This window comes from Montipora capricornis, chromosome 13 (assembly GCF_036669925.1).
Source record: "Montipora capricornis isolate CH-2021 chromosome 13, ASM3666992v2, whole genome shotgun sequence".
Classification (NCBI taxonomy): Eukaryota; Metazoa; Cnidaria; class Anthozoa; order Scleractinia; family Acroporidae; genus Montipora; species Montipora capricornis.
Window position 1 is genome coordinate 35,026,342 of NC_090895.1, and position 12,500 is coordinate 35,038,841.

A 12,500-nucleotide genomic window follows, 5' to 3' on the forward strand; every position below is an offset into this window, starting at 1 on the left:
AATAGTCCTTCTCAGGACTACACTCACCCGGACGATCGTACTTTACTTAATTATGATATGACTCCTGGGTTCAAACTATTTAAGAAATAGTTTAAGACAGAGTGAAAGAGATTAGTTGCTAACAATGTAAACCATTATCAAAACAAAGGGACTGTTCTTGAGAAAATAAGAAGAAGTTTGGAATCGGAATGCGACATTGTGCACAAAAGCGCGCGGATTTTAAAACGAATGATGGAAAGGCAGAAATGTTGTATGCCCACATTCAAACTTTGTTGAACCGTGTTGCACTCAACTTAGGCATTCCAAGACCTTTTTCGTTTGTCGAAATTACCACAGAAATTTGAGGTTGCGGATTCTCATCGACCGTTGTGCATGGGATGAAAAAATTTGGAACGCTTCACGAATTTGCGTGTCATCCTTGCGCTTGCTAAGTATTCCCCAATGTTCGAGGTTAGGATTTCCAAAAGTTAACCAATCAGTGTTGAGTCCATCCAAATGTTGACCAATGACATCCATGGAAATTTCCAAATCTTTCCAAATCTTTCCAAATCTGAACGCGTGACTGACGAAGTGCAAGTGGCATTCATGGAGGGCAAAGCGGTAGTTTCTACGGTAGTTTATGCTCAAAATTTTCCATCAGGAAATCAACAAAGTCGATCTGCGACTGATACTTGTAAACTTCCAAACGGAGATGAAAACCAGTTGCAATGTTTTACTCGATAGAATTGATTTAAGTCCTTGGCGATCGTCGAAGAAAGAGAAGATTGTGCGATGAAAGAGGAAACGGTCATCGAAGAATAATTTGTCTTTATTAACTGATTGTGATATGGTAAGTTGAAGAATTGCAATAAATATTTATTTCATTTCAAGTTGTGAGCTTGTTGTAATGTCCTATTCATTGTTCCATGGGATGGTTTTAACCTCTCTTGGCTTCATGATCGACATGCAGTTGACTGTGTAATTAGACAATATTTCTTCGTCGCCGTTCAATTGGGAATGTGACTGCTATCTTCGCATAGCTGCATTATTTTGACATAATTTATATCGATTTTAAACTTAAGAGCTTGCAACCGCGATTCAAAACGTTTTACAGACACTATCCAATGTTAATGTTTTCAAAAATCGATTGTTGCGTGACGTATTTATTTATGCATACAAATTTTACTAATTTATTTTTCTTGCTGTCTGTCAGAGAGCAAATATATCACTACCTGACATCAGCATATCGTGTTCTATAAGTGAAATGGGAAGTGGAAAAGGGAAATCTAGTTGTTCAACTTTATTTATGTACTTGTTTAAGCATACAAATTGCCTTTTGTTGTACCTTAAGGATGGAAGTAAAGTTCTCCAAAGGCGGTCCATAATTAGGTTTCAAAGGCGCTGTTTAAGCTGTCATCTCAGTAATCTCAGTTAGCTGAGTGTCTCATAAAAATCAACAGATTGTGGTTGCAACCACAACAACTTTCACTAACAATACACCACCCTCCAGTTGTTACTCCATACTTATAACTAAGTGTCTCCATGTTTGGATGCAAAGGAAAGCTATGTACAGTTAAGTTAAAATGCCCACAAGCTGATAGTGACAAGTACCCTCTCACTAGTGCAGGATTATATCCTCATCTTACACCAGTGCTTGATCTGGACTGCTGCTATTCTTTTGTCAAGTGAATATCCAGAGTGCTTAAAGTGCAAGATGAAGGTTATCAGTTGGAGTCAAGGTATTCTCTTTATTCTTTTCTTAGTTTCCTGAAAAATTAATTGACTCCTGGAGAACACATTTAAATTAAATATGTCACTAAAAATAAACAAATAAAACATGCTCAGGTTAATCTCCAAAAATTACATTATAATTACATAGGACACCAATACAAAATCAAATACATATCTATGATTTGGACTACTAAGCATACACTCATAGCTAAGATACACACATCAACCTGCGACTGCAAATAGACAGGCCTGAAATGGAAATACAAAATGAGGTGTTGCAAATAACCTAAGTTAGCTTAATGTGAGACACTTTCGGCTAATTCAAAAAGTAGAACAACTTTAGAACAATAAACTATAACCAGTAAGAAAATAGTACTTCGACCAACTATTTCTTTGTCAACCAACCTAAAACCACTCCTCTCTGACAGCATTAAAATTACTCTGGCGATATTAATGACCTTTCCTCCTTAAACTATGTACTGGTTGTTGTTTTCTCTGTATAGCGTGACACTTACCTCAGGAATGCACAGGGAATCCCCAAGGCCAACAGAGAAGATTGCGTGGGATTTTTCTCTGTTGAGTGACCAATGACATCCAGTAGATTCCACCAATCATATCCTGTAGATCGCAGTGAACTGACCAATGGTATCCTGTAGATTTGGAGTTGGGAATCTACAGGATGTGATTGGTCAGTTCGTGGGATAACAACAACACTGTTTCGTCTCTCGGGTCTCTTACTTCTTGGATTTTAACCGAGTGGTAGGAGTTTGAAAAGCGTATTCAAAAAGCAGTAAATTAGTTTTTTTTGGACGAGTTAGAGATCAAGCTTTGTAATCTGTACTTACAGATTGATCACGAGCTTGTTTCGCGAAAAATTAATCGTCGTACGCGATCGATCGATCGATCGTTTTGTTGTCTTTGCCATTGTGGTCTTTCTATTTTTTATATCTTTCAACCATGGCGAGAATGCCCAGATTTAGTCGTTTGACAAATGGAGAGTTGTTCATGCTTGGCTACACGAGAGAAGCTGATGAGGTGTTCAAGAAGAATTCCGCGAAGAATGAGCCGCAAATAATGAGCAAAGCTCCCGAAGAGGTAAACAAATAATTGTGCAATTAATTCGATATTGAAAGCCATTATTGTTTAGATCTTGACCTCAGCTTCTGGCTTTTCATTTTTAATAAAACATCGATTAAGACTAAATGCTTCATTGCACTCTTAATATGCCTCGAGGGCTTACAAACAAACAAAGTGAATTATAATTTTAAAACCGATATGTTGAGTCTCCGCGACGGAAGTGATATTGAAGCGTCGGGGTCAATAAAGTACAGGTTAATTTACAGTTCTAGTCGCCGTGTCACTGATAAAGAAAGCCGATAATTATTGTCTCCTGGCCGTAATTACGAGTCGGAATGCTATTTGTTATTTATACCCGAGGAAGAAACGTTCCTTTGGTTTATTTGTCTGTTTATGTGTCTGTTACCGTTACGTGACTTGAGCTGTAGAATTATATGACCTGTCTCATAAGCCCCATCAATATTGAAGTCTCCAAGGAAGACTCTCACTTGGTTTTTGAGTAGAATGCAATGTAGACTTTCGAAAAGTCCTTCGTAACATTTTCTTCTGGGGTTATCGTGAGGTCGACTTGCGGCAAGTCTAAATGCAATGGATCACAATTGATTGTTTATTGATGCGTTATTCGTAGTAAAACGGAATTGCTGATGGCTTGCAATCCTGTGGCTAAATTACCGGTGACATTCGTACGGCATATTGTACTGGGAATTTCAAATTTAAAGTGAAGACATTTCTTTTCAGCAAATCATGATTTCACAGTACTGACTTTAATTTTTTGGTTTCACATGTAATTTTTTCTGCTTAATTCTATGATATATATTCTTTTTCTTTTAGTTGTATGATAAAGTATTTTAGTTGTATAATATGTATTTGGTTGTCTGCTTTTACATGGGGTCTGGTAACTCTTTTGCAGACTCTCCTTATGGCATCTTTTTCTCTCTTTATTATTTTTATTATACCTATATATATATATAGAGAGAGAGAGGATATTACATGGCCGCGCGGGGATACAAATTTTATCTTCGATTGCTGAAAGTATCCCTCATGAGTGAGCGAAGCGAACGAGTGAGAGATACTTTCAGCACGAGATGAAAAAAATGATGAAAAAGTGTTCATCAACCACTAAAACATGCATGTTGTGTAACATGAAACAAGATATGAAAGTTATGAAAAACAAATCATGATAATGTAAAATTTGCAATAAAAATGTTAATGTAGTAGAGAAGAATTATATTAAAGCACAAAAGTATCGTTCAATGAAGAGGAAGCTTGCGTTTTATTGGCTAATCGTGTTCGTTAACATGACGACAGCTATATCCTCACAAGTGAAAGATAAAAATGATACGTTCACTGAGCGCGGTGAAGATATGATTTTTTAGTAAAAGGAGAAATCCTGGTATTTCATCAGTATGTATATAATAAATACATATATATATATAGAGAGAGAGAGAGAGAGAGAAGAGTGGACTACTTTTTCATTGCAAATCGACAAGCTTGTTTCGTAGGAGCATGGCGCTCCCACTCTTCAGGATCTTATGATTCTATTTACATAAACGTGGTATTTATGCGTTCATTTTTTCATCACACTTGCTTACACATTGTTTGGTTCTTAATTACATGTTATTTAGTAAAAACTTACTTGCATGCCGGCAGCTGCTAAATAACTCTGACCTTTTGTTAAGTGTGGCGAGCTCCGGGTGGCAAATTATGTAATATTTCTCAAGTGTGCACAAGTTACATCTTTTAGTAGTGTTACAATACGCACGCGCTGCCTAGAATTTTCCAAGTGATCTTATACTCTGTTTTTGCTTTCTTTAAGGACGTTCGCGCCAATTGTTTCTGCGCATCCTTACTGCGCACGCAAATGCACACGCCACGTCATACACGAGCGCGCGCGTAAAGTACTAAAATAAGAAATGATAGGGCAAAAGGCCATTGCTATAGCTTTGCCTTGATTTAACGGTCTTGGACGTTCGGTGACCCCTATTTTTCTTTCCAGAAACGGATTTTATTTACAATTATCTCCAAGTTGTCCAAAAATGAACAAAAAGTCAATGTGGGAAGTTAAAAAAATTTCAAGATTTTTGCTCACGGGACATCGAATCCTGCCATCTTGCGGCTGCAAGGCGCATGAAACTGTGGTCGCTAAATGCGAACTTGATCTTTAAGGAACCTCACCAGTTGACTAAATTCACTTAATAAGTCCACTTAAACAATATTTGGCAGAGAAGATTTCACTTCAAAGATTTAATTGCAATATATTTGTGTTTACAGACACTGGCCTTATTCGCTAACGAAGCCCGATTTTGTCACATTTTGGGTGTTTTTCCGGGCATGTTCTCTCCAAAACGAAGTCGGTGACCCCCCATTTTTTTTACATTTCTGACATAACTAACTCATCATCTTACAGTGGTAAAAGTTTTAGGAAAAAATCAATGTTGAAAAATTTTCGCGCGAACGTCCTTAAGTGCCATATTTTTCTGTCGTAAAAGATTGCTTGTGGTTGGCGAACCTCGCCCTAAAGTCTGTGTCAGTGAGCCCTACATAGTGCTCAGTCCCCTTGCTACAAGGCAGTTACAACAAATTTGAATTCAAATACTAAGAGTAACGGAAAAATAACGGAAGTGACTCTAAATAATAAACTGAAATCTAATACGTTTCTTCGCGGATATTAAGACCGTTGGGATCAATTGTCCTGCCTTTTGAAATTAAAAAAGCTTCCCGGGCCTTACGAATCCAGTCTCTGTTAGAAAATATTTTTTCGAGAGCAAATGTTCTTCGACTGTAGTAGGTTTGGATTTGGTCTTAGCGTTATTTGTTAGCGTTAGCGTTCCTACTCCTAGACACATCAACTGGCCTGAAATCTCGGCCGACATATACGACTTTGCTCGACGCATGCGACTAACAGAGTACTTCTTTGACGAGAACAACACCACTAACGTGAACAAACGAGACAACCCTTTTCATAAGGGTATTCATGAAAGTACTTAGAACCCTCCCACTAACAGAGAACAGGTCCTAGATACATTTTTAGACGCTGTTAAACTTGACATCACTACGTGTAAACCTAAACCTATTCGTGACAATCTTACCACCTCAGAACGACAGTCAATAAGCCAACTTAAACAACGACAAGACATTGTAATAAAACCAGAAGACAAGGGTTCCACTACCTTCAAATCCATGGCACAGCTATGGGCACTAAAATGGCCCCCTCATTTGCTAACCTCTTTCTTGGCCTTTTCGAAAAAAAATGCTCTAAGGAACGCCCCATTTCAACCCCATACTTGGTTGAGATACATCGATGACATTTTTATGATCTGGACTGAAAGTCCGGAGAACCTTAAAATTTTCATCGTCTCAACAGCATTCACCCTACCATAAAATTCACCAGCTCATACTTTCCCAACAATGCGTTCCTTTCCTTGACGTTAACGTCTCACTAACTAGTGACGGAAGCATAAATACAGACGTATACACGAAACCTATGGACAAACACCAGTATTTGCTTTATTCTTCTTGTCATCCTCTACACACAAAAAAGCCATTCCTTTCAGCCTAGCACTCCGCCGCTCACGATGAACTTTTTCTACCGACGAAACGTTAAGATTCACACCACTGAACTTACGACATACCTTCTGAAACTAGGTTACAAACGAGACTTTGTTACTAAAGAAATACAACGCGCCGCAGACATTCCCCACATACATACACGGCAGGTATTTTTTGCAGGTTGCAGGATGAAATTTAATTATAACTGGATATACTTACCGTGACTGTTACATTATTTATTTATTATTATTTTTATTTTATTAACTTTGCCAGTCAAGCTGGCAGAGCGCCACAACAGCTTGCGCCAATTACTGTGGCCCCTTTTTTTACCCTCCCAACCATGATACACAACAGAAGACAGACCACAACACCGGGAACTACGTGCCCTACTCTTAGCGACAAGTGTGTGGGTTCTTTTACGTCCCACAGGATTATTAACATTGAAGGGTTGTGAGACGGGACCTCCGGCTTATCGTCCTTATCCGAGAAGACTTGAAAGTCTAACCATTTGCAGATGTAGTTTCAAAGGCAGCACTTTCTCCTCAGTTATTTTAAAACCCTGAGTGTTGGTCCCGGCCGGAGTTGAACTCGCGACCTCCCGCGTGACAGCCCGGTGCTCAACCAACTGAGCCACAGTCACGGTAAGTATAATTAAATTTCAACCTGCAACCTGCAAAAAATACCTGCCGATACATACACTTCAAGTAAACAAATAAACAAACCCGAACGCATACTTTTCATAACGACCTATAATCCATCAATTCCTTCCATCTTCAACGTAATAAAAAAACACTATGTACAATCTACTTCTTTCCTCTGACCGCTGCAAAAATGCTATCCTACATCTACATGTTATGGCTTTCAGGCGCTCCCCTAACCTTCGAGACCTGCTGGTAACAGCTAAACTGTCCCCTAATGTAACTCATTCTAATTTCGCGCTTCCTTCCGGTTCTTTTCGCTGTGGCAAAAACTGCGCTACCTGTCCTTACATTTTCCATGCACTAACCAATTTAACATTCTTCTCTACTGGCGAAACACGCTGCATTAATTCCCACATAACTTGCGAAACTAAAAACCTTATCTACAAGATTCAATGTGACAGATGCCATCTACAGTACATAGGAGAAACTAAACGACGTTTAAAAGACCGTTTTAATGAACACGGCCGCACTTAAGGTAACGCTAACACCAAATCCAAACCTCAGACTACAGTCGCAGAACATTTCCTCTCCTCTCCCCACAACATCTCTAAGGACATGTAATTAATTCCTATCGAAAAAATATTTTCTAACAGAGACTCGATCCGTAAGGCCAGGGAAGCTTTTTTAATTTCAAAAGGCAGGACAATTGATCCCAACGGTCTTAATATCCGCGAAGAAACGTATTAGATTTCAGTTTATTATTTAGAGTCACTTCCGTTATTTTTCCGTTACTCTTAGTATTTGAATTCAAATTTGTTGTAAATGCCTTGTTTTCTCACATTTTTTTCCAGTATTACTTCAACATCCAATTACTATATATATATGTACATAGAAGCAATCCAATGTAAACTCTCATTGTACCTGAAGAAGGCTGCTTTGGCCAGCCGAAATATAGTACACCACTAAAATCAAAGCTACGTTGTATCGGCTGTTGTACAATAATCAAGTCACAAGTTATGAAGACAAAATAGCAATAATCACGAAAACCGAATAATACAGGAAGAACATATCAATCTGAACTCTGAAGGCCGTTTTCGCGCCAAAAATCATTTGTACACTCTCCCCAGACCTCTTCCTCTACCCAATTTCAAGATGGCAGAGGCCATCCGCCCACTCTAAGCGAGAGCAAATTGACTGCAAATTATTCTTTTTTAATCAATTTGAGATTTGTTTTTAGAAGTTTTAACATGAAATTTCAGTATTTTAAAATGGTTGATACGACTGACCATTTACTGTGGGCGTTGCGCTGTATCGTACGATCCAAAATGGCGTCCAAGCCTTATTGGAGTACCTGTAGTTGACTATCCAAATTGCAGTGAATCAAGTTTTTTTTCTGCCTAGATGCTATTTTCAACTTTTGAGATAAGGTTTTGAATAAAGGCGGTTTTGCTTAACAACCTCTATCTAGACAATATCGTTCTAGCGTAGACGAAAGTTAAAAAAATTATAACCGTTGAATGCTCACCCAGAATCTTCGTCAATTTTTTAACCATAAATTTATGCTAAGGACGCGTATCTGTTCCCGACAATTGTCAAACTCTTGCCTATTCAGCAAGTAGATGGAAAGGTCAGTATGGCGTCTCGTGTTGCCTTGTTTTTCAAAATCGGGAGGACTTACTTATGAGGAGTCTGTGAAGGGGGCGATTGATTCACTTTGACCAGAATCATCTTCAGTATCTGAGATGTTACCCTCAAGTCAGAGAACAGCGATCCTAAGTCTAAACACTAAATTGTCTATGAAAGCCAGCAACCGAGAACCTGGGAATGTTTATCAACAAGTTATCTCAGTAGTCAAAGTATTTCAGTCACAGGTTCTTTATGATAGTGTATGAGAAACAGCGAAAATTTCATTTTATTTCGTTTTGAGAGGGCATTTAAACAACGTGCTTGATATTTAATGGTTCAGTGACGCAAGGTCTTAACCTCAATTATCTTGATGGTTTGTTTACGAATTTGTGAAGTCTCAACAACACGCACTGTTGCCAATTTAATAGCCCCAAGCGATGTTGGCCTTTTGTTTAAATTAGAGGCACTTACCTTATTATAAACACAATATAACAGTAAGAAAAACAACAATTTATTCAGCTCAATAGCTTCTTTCTGTTTTTTTCTTTTTTAATCCTTCACTGATGGGCAACTGTGAATTTCTTTTAAATAATCTCAATGCGTATTTTAGGTTAGAAAAGATGCCATTGAAGCTGTCAAAATTAGTAAGGGCGATGTAAACGATGACCTTGATGTTCAAGGAGAGTATTTACTCCAGTTTGGTCGATATAGAGGTCAATCCTTCAGGTGGATGCTTGAAAATGCTCTTGGATATGCAGGATGGTTTGTAGACAATATCAGAAATGAAAAGGTGTCCCAGTCAGCCATAAGTCAAAACAAAGGAGCATTGAAGAAATATGTGGAGTCTTTTGAAGAGGGTCGGAAAGTAGTGGCAATAAAAAAGAAACAAAGAGAGGAGAAAGAAGCTAAAATTAAGGAAGCAACTCAGAATTTTATCCCAAGGCCAGCTGTCTCTCCACTTGCAACCGCAGTCTTATCTGGACGTGTTAGTCCAGAGAAATTTGTGGCTCGTGTATGCTCGCCTGGAGCTGCCGAAATGTTTAAACCCACAATTCCACCGCGAACTAGGTGTAAGAAAGCTGTTTCTGTGACACCAGCACCAGAAACAAGTACTTCCACAGAAAGCAGTACAGTTACTGAAGATGATGAAGAGCTTTTGGGAATCACTGAAGAATTTGAGAAGACCTTAGGTGAGTAAACAAAAAAAAACCTGCAGACCTTGTTTTAAATTTTTATAACATTTGTGTATGTTTATGACAACAGATCCTGTTGAATGTGAATCAAAACAAGAACCAACAACTTCAATGGCACTCTTAGTCAATGTTATAGATGCAGGTAAAAAATGTTTGCGTTACATACATTTTATTCTTTTGGTGACATTTTTATAACTTCTATTTGCATCATTTGTAGAAAACCCCCCTCTTCCAGAGGGCTGGAAAAGGACATTGCCCAAATCAGACAAACTTTGGGTCTCTCAGGCTCTATTTACAACCAGTAAGAATGGAAAAGCAAGACTTGACTGGGACAGGTATAATAACCGTATTGTTTGTCAAGTGAAGCTATGATCCTAGTAATTGTGAATGCAATTTTAGCAATTGCATATTGAGAAGCTGATGTTGGGAGCTGGTCATTTGTGTGTTCATATGATCCTGAGATCAATGAATGAAATGATAAATGAAATGATAAATGAAATGAATCATATATTGCATGAACTGCAGATACGAAATCAAGTGAAGCTCTGATCATAGCTTCACCTGATTTTGTATCCACAGTTCAATGTATGATTCATTTCGTCTACCATTTCATTGCATATTGTTTGTGTTGTATGTATGTATGTACTTTTATAAGCTGTGTGTGGTGCAGTCCTGTTTGGAATTTTTTACAGAGTTGACAAGTTATGGTGGTACGCTCCTCAGCCACTTCTCATCACTTCTCAGCCACCTAGGTCAGATCTACACTTTGCCCAACGACTCCTGCTTTGGATGCCAAGGAAACTATGGAGGGTAACCCTGTACTGTCCCCATCCAGAATGTGACAAGCAATCTCTGACCAGTGCTGGAATTTATAACACTGTCCGACAAGTGGTAGACATTGATTCCAACTACAACCTTGCTGCAGAATACTTGGAATGTAAGAACTGTAAGAGAAAGATCATCAGCTGGAGTCCTGGAATAACCAAACAACTAGATATGGGACATCAACTTCAATTTCCAGTACTGCTGACCTACCAATATGCTTGTGACATCAGAGTGATTAGGCTATTGAGACAGAGAGGTCTCGGAAATAGCTCCACACAATTGCAGAAAAAGCTCACTGAAGAGCACAGTGAAAAGTACCTTCAACAGTCTGCTCAGTACCTTACTGAATGCAAATATTTTTCACAGGCATCTAGGGTTGGTCTTAAAAGCTCAACAAAGTTTCATGAGCCTCCACCATTTAGGCCAGTGCCTAAGTACAAGTGGCTTCTAACAGTGCATGCACAGGACATCTTGACCAGAATGGATTTCATCAAGTCTTCCACCACCTCAACCTTTGGTAGGATTTTGAAGATGGATTCCACAAAAAAGATTGTCAGAAAGCCCATATGACAAATTACCATGAATATTCTTCAGGAACATTTAGAGTTTAAAATAGATCCTGATAAATTTAACATCCTGACCCTATCTTTGTGGATTCGTTCAAAGATGCTGTGCAGTTTAGGTGAAAGGCGTAAAGTTATTTTCTCTGAAAAGTAGCATGTTATTTAAGTACTGCTTTCTTTATTGATTATAAGGCTTGAAAGCGGAAGTCATTTCCATTTCTTTTCGGTTTTCTTGATTGTCTCTTGCTCAACTCCTGTGTTGCAATGGACTACATAAGGTTGTTCAAGATACTATTTTGGACAACGCGGAAATCGAAACGTTTCTTCCACGTTCCGTCAACAACTCCTGCGATCAATGTTCAGCGGTGTCAGCATTTCAATCATAGGTTCTTTAAGCTTGTGTATGAGAAACGGTGAAAAGTTCATTGGAGAGACTGATATTCACGTTAACGACTTCTGCCAAATGGCAAACATTTGAGTAGGCTGCTACAGTTATCTTAAAACCATTAAAGCTCATTAAAGCCGTTGTTTCATTTTGAGAACAGCACGAAACCTGTGGGTTTAAGAAAGGAAATGAGCTATTATTTAACAAGTTTCGTGGGTTTTGCCCAAAACAGAAAATTTTGGCATATATCCTCTCGAAGCAGTCGATTCCATCCTCTGGGAGATCTCTCACCCTTGCGCGCATTTATTTGACATGCGCTCTCTTGGGAACAGCGGAGAAATAGTCCTTCTCAGGACTACACTCACCCGGACGATCGTACTTTACTTAATTATGATATGACTCCTGGGTTCAAACTATTTACGAAATAGTTTTAGACAGAGTGAAAGAGATTAGTTGCTTACAATGTAAACGATTATCAAAACAAAAGAACTGTTCTTGAGGAAATAACGGGCGTTTTCCATTTACCAAGAAATTCCGGTTGGGATGTAAATGGAACGCACGTTTTTGGCTCGTTCCACTGGAAAATTTCCGGAATAAACGGAACTTCTGAAAAGGTAGTCCTGTTTTCCCGTTGGAAACTTTCCGTTGGAGATGTGTGCTCCATTTACAACTTTTGAAAGGTCTTGCCACTTCCAGGCTATTCACGGCCACATTTTAAAATTTTGGCGCGTAAAATCGCAATCACTGGGCGGCGAACGGACCTGAGTTAAATCGAACACGTTTTTCTCCCGATGGAAATTTCCACCGAAATTTCAGGAAATGTTTTGTAAATGGAAAACGCCGAACAAGAAGTTTGGAATCGGAATGCGACATCGTGCACAAAATCGCGCGGATTTTAAAACGAATGATGGAAAGGCAGAAATGTCGTATG

At 38.6% G+C, this 12,500-nt stretch overlaps 1 protein-coding gene across 1 annotated transcript; it reads left to right on the top strand.

Moving 5' to 3' along the window:
* The first annotated feature begins 2,416 nt into the window (after nucleotides 1–2,416).
* Nucleotides 2,417–11,394, top strand: LOC138029117 (uncharacterized). The gene is made up of 5 exons (XM_068876817.1): nucleotides 2,417–2,805; nucleotides 9,214–9,793; nucleotides 9,867–9,938; nucleotides 10,014–10,131; nucleotides 10,489–11,394. The coding sequence occupies exons 1-5, from the start codon at nucleotides 2,668–2,670 to the stop codon at nucleotides 11,189–11,191; spliced, it is 1,611 nt and encodes a 536-aa protein (XP_068732918.1). The 5' UTR covers nucleotides 2,417–2,667; the 3' UTR covers nucleotides 11,192–11,394.
* The last annotated feature ends 1,106 nt before the right edge of the window (nucleotides 11,395–12,500 follow it).

What these genes read in the sequence shown, in the direction of transcription:
- LOC138029117 (XM_068876817.1), top strand. Translation starts at nt 2,668, where the DNA reads ATGGCGAGAATGCCCAGATTTAGTCGTTTGACAAATGGAGAGTTGTTC. An exon ending in AGAATTTGAGAAGACCTTAG is followed by an intron (nt 9,794 to 9,866) that starts GTGAGTAAACAA and finishes TTATGACAACAG; the next exon opens with ATCCTGTTGAATGTGAATCA. An exon ending in AGTCAATGTTATAGATGCAG is followed by an intron (nt 9,939 to 10,013) that starts GTAAAAAATGTT and finishes CATCATTTGTAG; the next exon opens with AAAACCCCCCTCTTCCAGAG.